The sequence below is a fragment of the Sebastes umbrosus genome, chromosome 21 (genome assembly GCF_015220745.1).
Source record: "Sebastes umbrosus isolate fSebUmb1 chromosome 21, fSebUmb1.pri, whole genome shotgun sequence".
Taxonomy (NCBI): Eukaryota; Metazoa; Chordata; class Actinopteri; order Perciformes; family Sebastidae; genus Sebastes; species Sebastes umbrosus.
This window is the reverse complement of record NC_051289.1, coordinates 7,520,385-7,540,044: the sequence shown is the minus strand read 5'-3', so window position 1 is coordinate 7,540,044 and position 19,660 is coordinate 7,520,385. Positions and strand designations below refer to the sequence as shown.

The following is a 19,660-nucleotide window of genomic DNA, read 5'->3' as shown; positions in this document are numbered from 1 at the left end:
GTGATGACTGTGAACTCCTGCAGAAGAAGCGCCTCAAACGCAACTCATATCGGCAGCTACAGTATAGTCTCTTTACTTTTTTATTTTGCATTGTAATTTCTTATCAATAATTTAAAAAAATCATCATTTATATATTTGGTGTGAGCCTCCCTGAGGTCTGATTTCAGGGCGTAACAGACACATCCTGAAAATGCAAAATACGATGCAGAGAATGTGGTTAATTTATAGAAAACTTAACAGAATGGAGTGTTGCATAAAAAAGGTACTTGTTGGATATATAATTGTGATGTTCTTTTTGATATAAAAATCACCTGGAAACAGTGTGAGCTGTATGAGGCATCGTTTTCTCTAAAGGTATGACTGAGTCTGCCAAGTGTGAGAACACCACGGTGCAGGATCAAGCCGTGTTGAGGGGCCTTAGGCTACGCAGCAGCTGAACTTCACTGCTTTATATTTGAGGAGGGGGCTCTGCTGCAACTCTGCCCCTGATTGATATTCTGCACACATCCCGGCGTGGAAGAGGCAGGTTGATGGAAAGCGGAGAAGCTCTAGTGGTAGATTTGATTCTTTTGCCGCTGGGAAGAACGTAGAGTAGAAGATAAGTGGGGGTGAAAAGACTTAAAGAGTTTGAGAGTTGATAATGTTATGGTAAGATATTCATGTGATCGATATCGGGAGAGGGGAGCAATTACTTTAAAGAAGAAACTCACTTTCAAAATCGAGGAAAAAATTGGGCTCCTGTTCCAGATCTGTGCAAGTCAGAACTTTCAGTAGGTTCCCCATGTTACGATACCTGTTGAGGACAAGAGAGAGAAACCAGTAAATGAGAGGATTGCAGCAGTATAGTGAGCAGGTGGTGAAACACTACTGCGTCCACGACATCTCGCTCCTGCTCTGCTTCACTGCTCTGGTGAATGAGTGAGCTCGGTGGTGCCCCAGATGCGCCCACAGACACCAGCGCTCCCCTTGGACCCCCTCTCCCATGTGGGTTTCCTGTGCCAGGCCAAACCAGATGTCAAAACCAAAAAGTCCCCAAAAATAAAAAACTCAGTTTACATTTTTCTGCTTTGTTAACTTTCTTCCCAGCAATCGTGAGCATTTACAGGCAGCCGTATGCAAAACAATCCATTTCACGGGTCACCGCAGGGAAATCACATCTAGTAAGAGGTTGTTTGCTGCACATAACAGGACACATCCAATGAAACTTTAATAAAGGTCGTTGTTATGCAGAAACATAAATATGACCTGTTTATATAGTGTATGTTTGTAAATTAGACCACTTTATCATCTCTGCAGAAGCACAATGACCTCAGGAAGTGCCATGCAGTGTCTTTGTCATAGGAGCTGAAATATAACATCAATATTTAATATGCCTGAGCACATACAGCACATGTGGTACAGTGACTTATATTCACTGCAAGAGCACAGTGCGTCTGTACAGTAGTCTATATAATATCAAAATAAAACATTTTATTCATACAACATTTAATCCTAGGAAAACGAGAGTACGGCTGCAACTAATTATTGATTATGAAGCTGAAATGGTCGACATTATTAATCAGTAATTATTTTTGACAATTGATCACCATATTAATTCATTTTTCAAAAAAAAAGCCAAAACATTCTCAGATTTCTTCCTTGCAAATGTGAAAATGTGCTGTTTTTCTTTGACAAATGTGATAGTAAAATGAATAATCTGGGGTCTGGACTGTTAGCCGGCTGGAACAAAGAATATGGAGACTAAACTTTGTGCAATTTTCATTATTTTCTAACAATTCATAGACAAATCTCTAAATTGAGGAAAAGAATTGGTAGATTAAATCAACAATAAATAAAAACTTAGTTGCTGTTGATCTCTACATTACTTTATTGATAGAGATATAATATAAAATAAACTGTGCAAAACCAAAACATATTCAATTTACAATAATATAAGACAGAGAAAAGCGACAAATCTTATCTTATACTAGAGAGACTGAAACCAGCCGGTGTTTGCCTCTTTAATTAATCGGTTATCAGAATAGTTCATTATCTGTTGATCGACTAATCCAGAGGTTCTCAATCTTTTTTCAGCCAAGGGCCCTTTACAAGATAGAGAATATGCCGGGAACCCCCTTATGTGTGTCTTAGAATAATTTGACGTAACCTATTTTTTACACTTCTATAGTCTTATGAAAGAACAACACAAGAGAAAGATATTAGACATGCATCACACATACATATTTGCAGAAACTAAGGGTTTATATTTGAACTATTATACTGTAGATTTAAAAATTTAAATATTATTTGTTGGACTATGAAGCCTTTTGTAAAAAAATAATAACTATATCATGATCACAGACTCCTGGGGGTCGCTGGACCCCACTTTGAGAATGACTGGACTAATCAATAGATAGGAGGGTGTGCAGGGAGAAGATATGATCCTGCACCAAAACTAGAGCACAGCCTGAAACACTTTAACAACACTGTGCAGTCCTGTGCACTTTCACCCAGAAATGACTAACCAACCAACCAACACACCGCCGCTACACAGCACCCGTATCAACACAGTGAGCTCCTCCCTCACAAACGTTTACTCTTTTTAAAAACTTTTTAACTAGATTTCATTACTGTTCAGCACGATCTACTGTATGCTGACAGCGGCTGCGTAATTGGCCCAACAACTGCGCTATATCACTATATACTTTATTATGTTGTTGTAAATGATGCAGGTTAAAGAAGAAGGTGATGACTGACTAGTGTGTCCAAGCTTTGGATACCGTGACTTTACCTTATCATCCATGCCTTCCCCGCTGATGCACACATACACTGTATATCTATTCTCAACGTACACCTCAGCTGTGATGTGAGCAGTGAGAAGTGACAGCGCTGCACAGCTCTCCGCTCTGGTGTTCCTCTCACTCCTCGAAAGCACAGAGCCGATCCTTCCCAGAAGCAAAAGGTCAACAACAGACATATGACGAGTCACAGATCTGTGACAGTTTGTAGAGAAAAAACAGACTGATTTAACCCTTGGTGACAGAACGGAGACGGACGGGAAGCACTCCGAGAGGGCGGAAGGAAGGAGGGTCGACGCGGAATAGTGACGAGGTTAAACATCGGCAGGCAGGTGACATCCGAGATGAGTGACAGGTGAAGAGCCACAGTGAGTGAGTGAGTGAGTGAGTGAGTGAGGGGCCGGTGGTGACGGGGTAAATCATGTCTACACAGGTAATGCTGGGAGACAGCGAGGTGCTGCGACAGAGCAAAGTACACACTCAGCAGTCACGAGCAGAGGGTTAGATGGAGCGGTTTTAAAATGCATGAGATGCACCATCGGGGGGAGGTAGGGGAGGGTGAGGTGGAGAGTGACATGTCTTGCATCTTGAAAACCTAGCAGTGGGTCATGTCCTTACTCTTACAGAGGAAACATTAGTGACGCATGGCCAATTTCTACACAAAGATTTTATAAAACGACCTTCCTTGTAACCAGGTACTCCATCGACGGCGTCTATTAATAGATTAATAGATGTTAGAGGAACGCCTTTGACATGTTAATGGTTCCTCAGGTTCGCTCTGACTCACAACACACTGAGTGACTCTGAGGAAACTAAACGTACTGACTAGAGCTGAAACAGTGAATTGAACGACAGAAGATTAATCTGCAACTATTTCAGGTGTCCTCCGGTGCTCCTAATGGCATCTGCAAGATTTCGCAGACCGGAGGAAAACAACCAATCAGAGCTGAGCTGGAGCCTTGCCGTCTCTGAGCAGCTGTCAATCACTCGCAAACTCCGATCAAACTAGGCAGCGCCGATCAAATATGAATTAATATTCTGTTACTGTAATGACTATTTCTCACCTCAAATGTTTTCAGAAACATCTTTTGCATCATTTTTTTAAGCGACAAGGCCCAAAAACATTCTCCGGTTTCAGCTTCTTAAATGTTAATGTTTCCTGGTTTTCTCAGTCTACGACAGTAAAGTGGATATCTTCAGGGTTCGGACTGTTGTTCAGACAAAACAAGACATTTAAAAATGTCACCTTAGATTGAAATTGTAAAGGACATTTTAAAGACTAAATGTCTAATCTATGAATTGAAAAGTCAGTCAGCAGATTATTCGATGGTTGGCTGCAGCCCTATTTTTGACTTTTATGTGGTCTATTAATACATTTTGTCAGTTAAATATTTGGTGAGCATTTCCAATTCATCCCACAAACAGCTTGCAACCAGCTTTTTTTTTAATTTACTTCAAAAGCCGCCTTAACAACTGCTATTCCCTCAGCCGACCCACTGACCACCTGCAAAGACCCACCTGCCTTGTCCTGCCTCGTCTTCTTACCCTCCACTAATGTGACCTGAATGTCTGACTGTGCCAGCGCTGGCACCTCACTGGCTGTTGGAGAACGGCACCTGATCCAACCTCAGTAGGGATGAGAGGCTGTCACTGACCCCACCCTGCTGGATGATGTGGGCACTGCCCACCATCGCCAGGCCTCCTCTGGTCCTCTACTGCCACCTCTCAGCCGCTCACAGACTAAGAGGCCGACCGGCTGGCAGAGCTGCCAGGGCTCGCAGCGCTTCAACGTGGGCAGCCTCGCAGGGGCCCAGCGCCGCTCCCTTGTGCTGCTTGAAATGAGGTCATTTTAAGGACGGGGATTTGCGTGGCGGCATTTCAAAGTCCGTCAGAGAATCTTCAAGTGTACCAGAAAAAGAGCTGATTACATTTGTACATTTTGCAGCTTTTTATGTCCAACTCTTCCACTCAAATTCATCATTTATAGATTACAAAAACCTGAACTTTGGACATCTTGATGTTGACAACCCTCCCTTTAAAGATAAACTCAAAACAACGTGTGTTAGTAACTGGTTGCTTAGTGATAGCGTAGTAAGTGAGAGGATGAAGTGCTGGCAGACAGTGCACAGATACTGTATCAGAGAGAGATTGAGGAATTGAAGCCCCCCTCCTTCAGTGGCTGTAGTAGTACCCGGTAGTGCTGGCATGTCGGGGGGCACCTCAGAGAGCCCGACGACAGCCTTGTTGTTGTTTTGAACTCCCCCACTGAGCCATCGCGTGCTCGCAGCAAGGGAGGGAGGGCTGCTTCTAAGGCCAGGGGCAGAATCTGACAAGCAGGAGCCCGCGCAGCTCTCCCATTGGCTGAGCGGATCTACCCAACAGCTCGCTGTATCCATGGAGTCAAAAAAAATTTGGTGCCATTGAAAACATTGCGGCAGCCAATCAGAGAAGAGCTCCGGGTGAGGAGCGAGTACAGTAGTAGTAGGACTTGAAAGCACATGAATATATTAATACAGATGAGGTAATGCGCCAAAAACAGCGGATTAGTCGGGAAGTCAACTGGAGACGATGGAGAAATATTTAATTCCACTAGTGAGCACTTAGTGGTTTTTAATGTGATTTGATTTTTCTGTGCAGCTCAGCAAATTCACATTATATTTTTATGAAAAAAATACTACAAAATCAAATCATATACTGATGACTACGAACAAATTATTACATTTTAATTGCAGCTGAATATAAGGATACATTTTGTCACAAAAAATGTATGAATAAAATAACAAAATGTTGGATTTATACAAAAAAAATCAACATCCCAAATATTTGCAGATGGTTCAAAGAGGTTTTTTTTTGGTAAACACACCAAAGCAGTGCCACGCCCATGCAGCAGCCTGACCTCTGGATGGCACTGCCTTTTAACATCTCCCAGCTCGGTGACTCCCCTTTAATAACAAGCACGGCCGAGAAAGCAGGGCACAGCTGAAACCGAGCACTGCGGCAGTGTCCTGCAAAAAAGGGCTCGGGGGCTGATGGCTGGCTAATGTGCGGGAGGGATAGTGCTGACATTCCACTACTCCACGGCTGCAGCATGAGGATCCACGTGCCCTGCTGCTTTACTATGGCAGAAAAACAACGCCCTCCCTTTCCCCGGCTGGGCGCAGACACAGCACGGAGCGTCACGTGGTCTCTGCCGTGGAGAAGCTGAGACGGCGCTTGCCTGGGGTGTGGAGGGAGGGAGTGGGGGGAGGGATGGGGAGAGGCTGTATGTGTGTTTATGTCTGAGTGGGTCTAGAAAGGAACATTTTTGTCTATATGTGATATTTAAATAAAATAGTAATGTAGGTGAGGGCGTGTGATGAATGTTATTGTGGAAGGGGAGGGATTGTGAGGCGTCACACTGCAGCAGAGGCGGGCAGAGCTAGGCAGCTTTAAACTTGACCTAGATTCCCCGGGTGACACGCCACATCGCATTAGCCCACTCGGCCAGACCTGGACCCGCCGGAGCTCGCTGACACTGGCCCGATTCGACAGGCAGAAAATGGGGGAGCACTTCCCAAATGGGGCTGGCATGCGTCCCCCTCTCCAACCTTCCCCCCACTCCACTTCTCCTCACCCCACAACATCTCCTGCCAATCCTACCCAGCTGACTAAAAATGGCTTAGGGGTCACATGGCGTTGAGGAAAGAAGAAGGGGGGTCTGCCATTTGTTTGTTTATGGGGGTGAACTCGATTACCTCGTAGCCACGCCTCTGTATTGTTGCTAATGCCCCCCTCACCCAGATACTGGCAAATCAAAACAAACCGCACAGCATGACTAAAACATCACAACTGACGGCGGTACATGAGGTGACATCCAGTATCAGCTGTCTCATCTTCCTCCCGCAACCACACACACACACACACTACACAGAAGCAGCTATAAATATGTCCTCGCCAAAAACAACTCAAATCACTGCCTCCGATCAGCACAAATGGAAAATGAAAACACATGAAACCGGCAGTTTGTCCAGAGAAGCAGATCAGAGGCGGATGAAAGTGGGAGCGCCTCATCCCCGGCTTAGCCCCGTCTCTTTGGACGGCACCTGATGAAAGTTGGAAACCATGGCAACAGGCACATACACAAGAGTCAGCTAAAACGCTGGCTCCATTGAAATGGAGCCTCTATGAAGAGGCTCTCAGCGCCGCTCTTCAGTCACGGCAATACGACACTTTGTAGCATCAAAACACACAGACGGATGCTGACGGCTCGGACTGATGTTAATAATTTCAGATCAATGCTGAAACTGGAAAAAAAAGACAGCGAGTCGACTTCTATACCAAACACCACAGGGGCCTTATATGATCATCTCAAGTGAAGATGCCTTCCACGTCCTAAAAAAGGCTGGAAATATGTTGTGACAGAGTCCTGAAGAGCTGTGAAACCCGTGTTTGTTTGTAGGAACTCTACCCCAAATGTACTACTTCGATTTTCTGCTCTATCCGCCGAACATCTGCTTCCCCGCCCTGCCCTTGAGAGTCCTCTGACTCCTTCCTAGGATGTGTTGGGAAATCATTAAGGGGGCATATTGACTCACTGTCGTCGGTCTTAGCAGCACCTCCCTTGGGGCAGCTGCCTCCTAAACTCATTTAAACACATATCTTCCCTTTTTCTGCTTAAACAGCCCTAAAACCATCATTACTCGACTGACCTTCTGACTGACTCACCGACCTCGCTGCATCCTTAAATCTCACTCTCACAACACTCAGTATGAGATTTAAGGATGAGAATTCAGGCCTTATGTAAGTGATTCTTGAGCCAAATCAAAATTTGAATTGAAGAAATACACCTTAAATATTTTTTTTCCTGCACAGTATCACCCTAACAGGATTTTGGGTGGGGCACAGTGGAGGGTTTTGGAGGGATGATGAGTGTCAGATTGAAGAGTACCAGAATCTTCATTGAATAGGAGAGGAGAGCCATCTGGAGGATGCAAACAGTAATGCACAACAAGGAGTGAACGGTGAGGGAGAGACCACTCCCAAAACCTTTTTACTATCACATGCCAGCTTCAGGAATGCTTCTGCTGAAATGTGCAAATGCAAGTGACAGCGGTTAGAGTGAAATATCCTTGTAGAGAACAACCACTTGCTGCAGAATTTTGCAGAAAATAAAAGCAAAAGAATATTAATTTCAAGACAGTTTCTTGAGATTAGAAGCAGCATTGATGCCTGATGCAAGAGCTCCATCCGGTGTTCACATGCAGCAACTTCAGGGGTGAAACACCTACAATTGAAATGACATTTCTGCAGACTAAATGTTCATGCCATATTTCATACTAATCTGCGTCAAACATGAACGTCTGCAGAGGAACGACAGACGCCTGACGGCCTCCTTAAGGGAACCTGGGCAGGAAGTTACACGGCGTCAGCCCTCCGGAGGCATCAATAATAGATAACCGAGGAGAAGCTGGGAGCTTTTAGCTGATATAACAAGCCACTCTACATATTACAACCACTCAGACAGATCATCTCAAATGACCTGTTCAGTGGGTGAGGTCGAGCGTCTTCCATATGCTGAGTCATGAGTGGAGCAACTGATATTTCTACACTATTTTAGCAAGCCTTCTTAATAAGTTAAAGAAGCTGACTTTTAGTGGTGTATTTGCTTGCATACTTGCTGATAAGGTTAAAACAAAGGCGGAGAGTTGGGGAATCCTTAATTCTAGAGCTATAAGTTGTACAAAAAGCTATATTTTCTGTGCACAAGCCATCATCTAAACAGTGTTAGGCTCCACCAGCTGAGGGCACTGTTAAACCAGTTATGATCATACCAACAGGAGAGCCAAGAAAAGATTCACCTCGGGCTACTGTACCACACCTCCCCCTGGCTTAGCGAGGCTAATCCATCCTGTATATATTCACACAAAACTCGGCCCGCTGCATTAACTCAGCTCCATTCTCCATTTATAATGCAACACGTCTACTGCTCCCCTGTACCGCCACGGGGTTGTGTACTGCGTGCTGACTTGAAATAGCCTGCCATTCAGGCTATTACTATAGTGAATAGGTTTGAATCTTACTATGGTACGCGTACACACATACACACGACAGAGCTCTCATGTGGATACACTGACTTAGTGATCCTATATATGAACCACCTGAGGCTTAGCTGTCAAAATGGCACAGCATTCCAGCGCCGGAGCTTAGCCAATCGAGTGACGGCTGTGTGTCATGGTAACAATCTCCAAGGAGACACGGAGGAAAATACAACAGGGATGGGCAGACATGCAAGCAGGGGAGAAGTGATGGGAGGCGAAGAAGAAGTTCCTTTTTAATGTGAGCAGGAAACATGAGTAAAACCCGGCTTGAAAAAATAAAAACGTGCAGTAAAAACTACACATATACTGGTCTAAAATTAGACTCAAACCACTAAACGTCAACGCCACAAAGTACCCGACTATTAAATCAAAACAAAAACATGTAAAATGCACTCGTGAGTCTGATGTCAGAGCTGGCAGTTTGTCGTGTGAGCAGTGACCCTGCTAGCTGCCCTGTAGTTACATAAACACTCTGGCCTTGAGGGGAGACAGGAAGCTGGGAGCACCTACATTACTCAACTCCTTTTTATGGCCCACAATGCACTTCATTTCCTGAGCAAGCATTACACATACACCCACAGCACGGCACATTAAGGCTATAATAGGTGTACCACAGGCGTTCTTACATAATGACATGTCTACTCTGGATCGGTGAAACAAAGCTACTCCTACGGTTACATTTTTGATCATGTTTTAAACCTCAGATAATTGACAATAAAGTTGTAATTTTATTACATGAGGAGTTTATCTAGGCGAGCGTGCTTCTTCTTCCTCCACACGACAACCTGAAGCCAGAGGCTTTTAAAAGGTTTTCAGAAGAGAGAAACTGACTTGAGGAGGATAGGATTTTTACAGGTTTTAAGATGATTTTTGGTCCAGTTCTCCTTCATTATTTTTTCATCAGAGTGTAGGAGTTTAAGAGACACAGGAGGGGCAGTTCTGGTGAGGTTTGACTCAACGCCAGCTAGGGCACAATGTCCATAGAGAGCAATGTAATGTTGCATTCAAACTGAAGCAGACAGTGTCCTAGTTAAAGGTTATCTATGCAATATCCAGAGCATTAAAATAGCAGAAAACAACTATTTACTATGTAAAGATATAGAGGAGTAATGTTTGTGTGTGTTGTAATCCGAGCTTCTCCGTGCTTTGTTTACATAGCCGGGCCGGCCGGGCATGCCTTTTAGTGCATGTTTGTGCATGTCAGCGTGCCCTACTGGCTAGCTCACAGCCGCTGCTCTGCACTGCTCTCATACAGCGATCACAGCTGATAGCGCCCATTCCGACCGACGGCGCTGTTGCGGAAGCATAGCACCTAGGGCTGCACGATTTTGAAAAATATCGATTATTTTGACTGATATTGCAATTGCGATATGATTTGCAATATTAGAGGGAATGATCATTTTTACATAATTATTCAAATTTTCAACGAAAAACACATTAAAATGATTATGGTGTGATTTTTGGAAGGATCTGTACCAAACAAAGATGTTTTCTTAAGTCTGTAGAATATGAAGTGTAGACCATATTTAATGTAAAATGGTATTTTGACACACATTTAGCCTTTAACAAATATTACGCCTCCTGCGATTTGAAAATTTCTGTAGGCCATATTGCGATTTTGATAAATGGCTCAGCCATCAGCATTTTGAGAACAGAAATGCTCCCAATCTCGCATTTAGCACCTTCAAAAATGTGACCTGTGTCTATTTTTCTAAGTCAGTCTAAAAACTGTAGGAGCTGCACCTTCTGAGCTCTGAACCAAATGTAGGTGAGGTGCGAAATTAGACTCATCCAACAAGTCCCTTGTATTTGAATATTTCCACCAACAGTTGTAGTATTTTCCCTCGTACCTATACTGGGCCCACATTTGCATGGAAAACGCCACCAGTGGAAAGAAAGCAAGGTAACTGACTTAACTGCCATTTAGAGAAATGCCTCCATTCATTCAGTCCTTCAGTACGCACTATGACCCAAATAGGTCTGAAACAATGGGAGAAATGCAGGCACACAAACAAGCCTGATGTAGAGGATTTTGCCTCGTTATTCTCAACAACCTGCTTTTCAAAGATTACCGTCAATTCAAATTAGGATCAGATACGAGTTATGTCCTTGAAAAGATATAAATAGACGTTTAAACAAATACCAGCGGATATGTAGATGGTAATCTGGAGCGGAGAATGAAAGTCTACAGTGTGAAAATAACTTTGCATCAATAAATATAATGCAAGTTCACTTCTTTTTTTAAAGTGTGTCTTTAAACAATACTAACATGCCCATGTGTACATTTTAAGTTACTGTACTGCTCCTGATCGTACTGAGGAGACCAATAACTAAAGGTACATATAAAGATGTGAATATTTTTTAGACACTTTTGAACCAATTGAGTTGAAACAATTAGTCACTCAATCAATTAGCTGATGAGCAGATAATGAATCAGCAACTATTTTAATATACGATTAATTGTTCATTTAGTAATTAGCTAGTTGTAGCTTCTCAGTTGTGAGCTTTTTTTTGTCCTATGTTACAGTAAATTAAATATCTTAAGATTTTGAAATTTTTCACAATTTTCTGACATTTTCGAGACTTAATAGTAAATTAATCACACACTTTTTTATCTGTTCAAAATGTACCTTAAAGGGAGATTTGTCGAGTATTTAATACTCTTATCAACATAGAAGTGGGAAAATATGCTGCTTTATGCAAATGTATTTATATATTTATTATTAGAAATCAATTAACAACACAAAACAATGACAAATATTGTTCAGAAACCCTCACAGGTACTGCATTTAGCATAAAAACCTGCAGCCCAACAGGCAGCAACAGCTGTCAGTGTGTCAGTGTGCTGACTTGACTATGACTTGCCCCAAACTGCATGTGATTATCATAAAGTGGGCATGTCTGTAAAGGGGAGACTCGTGGGTACCCATAGAACCCATTTTCATTCACATATCTTGAGGTCAGAGGTCAAGGGACCCCTTTTGAAAATGGCTATGCCAGTTTTTCCTCGCCAAAATTTTGCGCAAGTTTGGAGCATTATTTAGCTAGACAACAAGCTAGTATGACATGGTTGGTACCAATGGATTCCTTTGGTTTTTCCTAGTTTCATATGATACCAGTATCTTCTCTCCAGCTTTAAAACTGAGCCCGCTACAACCTAAAAATCGCAAGTTGCGTTATAAAAATTTGTGGCATTGAAACGAATCTGCGTTAACTTTGACAGCCCTAAAAATAATAATTAGTTGCAGCCCTAAAGCAATCCTTTGAAAACAAGCTCCAATCGTGAAAGTGTGACTTGGTATGAGGAACTTACCAGCAGTGGAGCTGTGAGACGGTCAGTCGGGAGCAGCGAGGCCCGGCCTGGCAGGTGGCCCCGGGTCACAGTCCTCCACCAGAGGTCAGCCTCTGAAACACCAGACAACAGGAACAAAACATCAAACGTGACGCTTAAGAAATGTATAACAATGTAGGGCCTGACAAACGGAGATATCAGGTTCTGTTGAAAACACTGACTACTTGAGACAAACTGCGGCATCATTGCAGATAAAACACTTAATTCATAAAAAACACAAAATCACAGACAACTTCCGTTTCCTCTCATTTGTCTACCTGAAACACTGCTTCCTTTTGTGCGTTATCGGTGAAACAAATCACACTCTTCTCACATACTGGTCACACCTCTTAATAAAACATTCATCTTACTGTAAGTTCCCTTTTAAAATAGGGGATTATAACACTAAAAATCACACAAAAAGGGGAACTGTAGGTATCATGTTACGTATGCAGTGACAGGCTTGTTCTAATGTCCTACCTTCCTGGTGAAACACGAGCTAATTGCAGAGCTTTTATAAAACATGGAACAAATAGACGCACATAAAAAAAACACACCACTTCCTATTGTGTAACACTTCCTCTGATTCACTTCAGGTTTTCTACAAGGCTCTGCTACCTCCTGTAAGAGCTCCACAACACGACTGACTCAATCCAGATCACGTTTATGCCTTTTCATCCAGCAAAGGATTAAGATTTTGAAAAGGCAATGAAATGTTATCAAAAACATTTGATCTAAAAAACACACATCTAGTTTCTGGCTGAAGTAAGAGTCTCCTCAGTTTTAAGATTCAACACAGTCTCTGTAAACCACAAGCTCGTTTCACAAGTTGTTCACAAGCTCAGTAGACTGTGAGACCATTAGCACCAAGGCACTGCTCTATTCGCCAGCCTGCATACAAATGCATGGCAATAGTGGCGGCGTTGGTCATGCATGAATGTGATCAGACTTCAAACCCTGAAACCTTAAACCCACAAGAACGCTGTGAGCTGTGTGGGAGAGACGGTTGGAGGGGGGATGCAAACACGATTGAACACGACACTGTGAAAAGGGCAAACTAGAAAAGTAAAAGCAAGAAGTAGAAAGAAACATTCTTCTGAATCAAAAAAAATCTCTCTTCTTCTACCTCGTTCTGACAGAGGATCTCCTTCATGCAAACTGACCACGACTTGCTCCTAATGCATTACAGCTGACATGTCACTGGGGACATTCTGGGTGACATCTGTGGCAGAGCATCATGGGAGTCAGCTATGCATCATCATGCCTACAGCTGGGGGCCAAATCATGATTGAATAAGCACATGAGGTTATAGCGGGGTTACAGTACATTAGTGTTTCAGGAAACGGTGGACTAATGGTAATATGTTTCTCCATGAAATGACCTCAACAAACACAGGCAAGATTATTAGAACGATGGAGTCATGAGCATTAAAACAACAAGTAACGTGCCTTGTTTCTGTAATTTCACATACTTCAAGCTGAAAGGTACAAATTTCAGACATTACCAAATGCTCCGAGGCTTTCACAACATTTATTGGATATCATTTGTCAACAATCAGTTTGGCAACAATTCCAAAACTGCAATTTTTGTTTTTAATCCTTACTTTGTTTACTTTATATTTTTAACAAAAGAAACATTTAAAAAAAAATAATAATCAAAAATTTGGTCTTACCATACTAGATAAGTTCACAACATTGAGAAAGAACAATTAAGACAAATGTTTTCTCACTTTATGTTCAGCTATTTTTATTTCTTTTATTATTATTATTATTATTATTATATACACTGCCATATGTTCAATTTGGAGGAAGGTTCAGTGATGTATGTACAATGTGTTAAATGTATTACAATCAATAAATATGTTTGTTTTTTTAAAGAATACCTAACAAGGTGCTTTTGCATATTCAAACAGGACTTTACAGCCATGATAGCAGCTCTGTGAGGCTGCACTGTGAGCTAAATGCTTACAGGGCTGATTTTTAGCTCTCCATCTTTATAACAATGAGGAAAACGCTGACTATTAGTCCTTTCCAGAATCTTTCATTAAATGTTTCATTAAGGGAAGACACCCCAGGTGTATAGGGTAAAAAAACCACCATGAAACTTACCCAGTTGATTACTTCCATTAAGACAATTATTTTTTGTATTACAAGATTTCTGAAATTATGTTTAAATATGAAAATGAGGCATTATCTAAGGCTAACTTTTGGTGAATTTAGGAGAAATCTACAGATGCAAGTGTAGTAAAATAAACACCTAAATGTGTATTTTGGATGTTTTCTTTCCACTAGTCTGACAGAAGACATATTATGGAAGCAAAATAGCCCCAAATCTCAAAACTGACCAGTGCATGAAAAATTATGTTTTTGCCTGGAGTGTCTCCCCTTAAATTATTAACAGGACTGTGGCGAATGACAAACATCACTACTGTGCTGTTGTGGGTTTTTCTGTTTATAGGAATACTAGTCATTCACCTCAGTGCTGCTGTGGGAAAAGACCCAACATGACATGATGAGATCATACTGAAGTGTGTGTGTCCCTTCAAGCAACAATTACATCCAGGGGAACAACTACAGCCCAGTTATCCAGTGTCACCGTGGGGGGTTCAGCGTTTTGTGTTTCAATTACCTCGGAGGCATCCATCCGTCACATGATGAGTTATTTAACTTAACAACAACTTGAAGTCATTTAAATAAGGACCAAGTCATGGGAGGAGATGAGTAATGGCAGCAGAGAAATCTGAATTTCAATACCCTTAAAATCACATAACAAAACTTTCATAAACTCCACACAGCATGCGCCTGTTTACCAACACAACTCGTCTGATATTGCTTCATTCCCACCGGATCAGAGGCAATAAAACAAACGCTGCTCAGTGTGGGTTTTCTCTGAACTAAAAGCTCACTTCCTGCTGTTTCCAAAGACTTATTTCCTTGTTTTGATTGGTCATTTCCAGAGTCGTGTACAGCAGCTACATACCAGAAGTGCATTTGAAAGTTTTGTGTACAAGAACTGTTTTTATGAGGCTGCAACATCTCAACAGTTCACAGTGGCAAATCTGTTCTCTTACATCTTCAGTTAGTAGCAGCAATAAGTCAACATACCAAGTACGTATAGTTGTTTGGGTTTAATTAAGTCCACCACATGAAGGGGTCAATAACTGAGGGCCAACATGTGTGTCCCTGCTGTAGACTGTGTGTGCGCTGCAGACGTGTGCTGAGTCTGCTTATAGAGTAGGCCACTGAGCTAATCAATAGGATCTATACTGCATGTGGTCGTGCATGTCCATTTGTCACACACATACATAATATATACGCTCCATCGCCAGTTTATTTATTCTGTTATCTCCAAACTGAAGCAAGTAGTGACACCGGGATCTAAATCAGTCCATGCTGTGTTTCAACACCACTGAATAAAACGTCCATTAAAACTCAAGTTGCCATGACAACTTGTATTCCCCCTGTCCCTACTGGTGAGCGAGAGCGGAGGGACGAGGAGGGATATCTATCGACTTACTTACGATTTACTGAAGCCCACAGAGCACGGCCGAGCCTCTGAAGAAAACCACTTCATTAAGGAAAACCTCCACAGATCAGTTATATGGACGGACGGGAGATCCTCCAACTGAAATGTCAGAACAAATGACAACTCAAGCATCTCAGCTGGATTCAAAAATGGTTTACACACCATGCCAGGCAACTACAATGCAAATACCTTTAATAAAACAATCTTTATTTGGATGTACATTTAAAATAAACACCCAAGTGTATATTCGTGGGTATTAGTGGGTCTCCTTTGGTCCAGGTTTCTATAGCTTTGACTATAAAACTATGGAGGACTAAAACTGCCATTATAATAAAGAAATAAAGAAATAAAGAAATGTAGAAATACAAGCCTCAATTATCAGATAAAAGTGCAGGTTGATTTGAAAATAAATAAATATGCACAGAAAAATAAAAATTAACAGATATAATGCATTTATTTATTTATTTGACAAATTACATTTTGCATTCATTTATTTTCATTTTCAATTATTTTCCAATGTATTCTTTTCCATTTATTTATTTTATTTATTAATTTCTGTATTTATTCAAATAAAGAAAAACATTTTAATCATTTTTGTGCATACTTATTTATTTCCAAATCAACATGCGCATGTATTTGATAACTGAAATGTGATTATTTCTACATTTATTTCTTTATTTATTATTTTATTTATCAAGTCATTTGTTTATTTATTAATTCATGTATTTATTATAATGGAAGCTTTAGTCCTGCAAATAAAACAGAATAAAATCTATCACTATTAATATCATAATATATGCAACTACATAAAGTATGTCTATGACATATTTTCATACATAAAAGTAGGACAGGTTTATGTGACACCATGTGAGGATGGAGGTTTGGTGCGGGGGCAGAACGGCAACAGTTTCATGCAAAAGCTGAATTTCTAGCATGCTGATCTGCCATCTGTGGCATCACCCCTCTGCTCTGTGTGTCCACTCACATGTAGGCGGCCACATGAGGATCTCATCATGCCTGGTTTAACATACTATAATAAAATCCTCACCGTGTTTTTAATGATTTGATATGATCGTACAGCAGGACAATCAAATAATTGCTGTCAGAGGAGCTCCAGTAGATCCTGATCTCTACTGTCTGTTGTGTAGATTTTTCTCTATTTGGATTTGAGCCTGGAGGGTTTTCTCTGTGCATGTGTTGAAAGGTGTGGGGGTAGGGGCACACACAGTGACAGCTTTTTTTCCTTTTGAGTGGGTTATTCATAGCGTTATGTTGAGATTTTCTATGCAAAGTCCACTTTGCTTTTGTACCACATTTACTCTGAAGATGCTGCTGCTGCATACAAATGAAAGCATCCTGTTGTTGGAGGCCTTTAGGATGGATACTCTCTCTTCTCATTATGTGCATGCTCAGGGCTTCAGATAAGCCAACATCACAGCACGGAAGTGAGAAAGTTGAGAGGAATGCTCGAGTCTACCGGCACAGCCAGCGCTGCAGATCAGAAACTGGCACACAGACTGACTCATGCACATCAGAGACGCACATCAAAAGTACATCACTCGCCACCGCCGAAGGCTGCAAACCATCACAGCTAGGACCGCTGCTGCTTCAGACCATCTTTCTCTGCTTATTTAACAGCAAAACTGTCACCATGTGTTAATCAACAAACCTATTAAATACATCTGTTTGTGGCCTGAACAGCAGGGACTCTTCATAATAAACATGCATTCATTAAAACCAGGTACAACTCTTAAAGTAGACGGTGACTAGATATTGTTTGAGATATCTTGCTCTCTATAATAACTCAGCCATGTGTAGAAACAGGCAGGCCTACTTGGGGGGGCAAAGTCAGCATTTCCTACAGAGTGACTCATGTAATGTCATCAAATCAACTCTGATCTGCTTATGGACAAGAGCAGACATGCAACAGCAATGGAAGAGGGATTGTGTGTTCTCAAATAAGATTACTTTTACAGCACAGAGAAGTTCATGGCAAACTATTAGTATTAATTTTCAAAATGGCACAATTTCCACAGCACTAAACAAAGTACTGTAATTGTAAGTTAAGTGCCTTTAAAACCACATTCTTTTAAACAACAATAGGAAGCATTTTAGAAATTAAACTAGTCCTAGGTGTTGGTACTCACTTGAAAATAACCCGGTACCAAGTAGTATCAAAACTTCTCTAGTCAAACATCGATAGATACTCTGCAAGTTGTCCTTCACGGGGGAAGTCTATCAATCGAAAATCGATTTGCAAGGTAAATAATCTATTGTATCGATACTAAGCACCTTGTATTTAGGGAAGACAAACGTTATATGGATGTATTTTTTAGCTCTTTTAATAGTAAAGAACTTTTAAACGTTACTCCGGTTCACTCTCCCTGTGTATGACGTCATCGACATGCTCCAGCAGCGCCATCTCAGAGTGACGACAACAAACGAAGCATGGCTGATGGCGGGTAGGGCCAGATGAGCGACAGATTTTCAAGCGGTGTTTGAGGTCCAGCGGGTGGAAACATTTTGGCTTTTGCAAAAAAGGAGATGTCCTTGATAACTGGCTTGCTGTTTGTAGAATAGGCAAAGGCCAGATAAAATGCTACGCCCACACAAGCAATCTTTCCACGCACCTGGGATTGCTATCACCGAACGCCCAGGTAACTCTAGCACTATTTGCCATTACTCGTTGTGTTTACTTGTTTATATCCATAATTCATTTATCCCTGATTCCCTTACAAAAAAAGACTTTGAGGAATCATGACCTGCACTGTCCAGTATCCAGCTATTTATTTCACAGTCACACTGATTGAATTTTTGGCCAAAAAAGTAACTGTATCGATTTCAAGTCATTAAATCGTATCGTATCGCTCTAGATGAGCCAGATATTGTCCTTGAATCGTATCAGAACCATGGAAAGTGATACGTATCGTATCGTTGTAAAAACGTCTCGTTACAGCCCTAATACAGTCTGTGGTGTAGTGAGTCGAGCGCGGTGTATTTCACGCAGTTCAGTGTGCTGAGATGCCACCAAAACGTTCGAAAGCATCAAATCAAGTACTCAAGTAGCACTTTAAGGGTTCTGGTATTGGTATCATAAGTTATAAAACGATAAACATCCCTATATTAAACGATGCTGAAGTCACAAAGTCCTCCAGCGTTAAGCCGAGTCATGAAAACGGTGTTAGAGCAGAACGCTTAGAGGAAGTTAATCCAAATAACTGAACAAACAGCATTATGCCACAGAAAGGGATCAATACAGCTCTATTCTGCATGAAGCTAAGACCTGAAGCAGCACCTGACCTACTGTAGCACGCTGCCTGGAGTGTGTCGGGGGTGGACACAGTAACGTAAACACTGACAATATGATGCAAACGGATTTCTAAATCTGAAATTATAGTTTTGGTGTGTCGGAGAGGTGTTGGTTTAACTCTGTGGTTGTTTTCAGTGGATTGCTTTACATTGCACAAGAGCTCATGTTACAATCAACATGAGCACTAAATAAAAAGAGGAGGTTCAAACATTCACTCTCACTCTGGTGAATCATTTTCCATTTACAAAAAAGTTACAAAAGGTGTCGTGCAGCTGATAGTATGAAAAGTATTAAAGTCTTTCTGGATAGTAAACAAACTCATGTTTGATGCCTGAAATGTCACAACAATACAGACAAACCACACAATGGTACATTAGCTGTTACAACGATGACTCAACTAGACGAGATGTTTATGAGTGGATCCACTCGCCGCCGGAAATGCAATAAATAGTCTGACTGTCAGCAGGAGACGACAGAGAACCTCATACCGAGAATAACTGCAGTAACCCAACCTGAAGCCAGCAGCTCGGTGTCACCGGGTGGGTTCAAGGGAGTGGGCTGCAAAGAGGGTTTCTGGACCCACTGGCGACTTTGTGACATTCCTGTGAAGTCAACTTTTTATTCCTAATGAGATAATGTC

At 41.6% G+C, this 19,660-nt stretch overlaps 1 protein-coding gene across 3 annotated transcripts in view; it reads right to left on the bottom strand.

Annotated features, from left to right (window-relative positions):
* Window positions 1–19,660, bottom strand: part of fam49bb (family with sequence similarity 49 member Bb) — a 38,108-nt gene that overhangs the window by 14,651 nt on the left and 3,797 nt on the right. The window contains exons 2-4 of one of the 3 annotated variants that reach the window (XM_037757244.1): window positions 15,706–15,809; window positions 12,168–12,259; window positions 711–793 (exon numbers count right to left, since the gene is read on the bottom strand). In XM_037757244.1, the coding sequence (XP_037613172.1) occupies window positions 711–783 (73 nt within the window). In that variant the 5' untranslated portion in view covers window positions 784–793; window positions 12,168–12,259; window positions 15,706–15,809. Of the gene's footprint in view, window positions 1–710; window positions 794–2,770; window positions 2,925–12,167; window positions 12,260–15,705; window positions 15,810–19,660 lie in introns of those variants that run through there. The other 2 variants (XM_037757243.1, XM_037757242.1) reach the window with 2 other exon arrangements.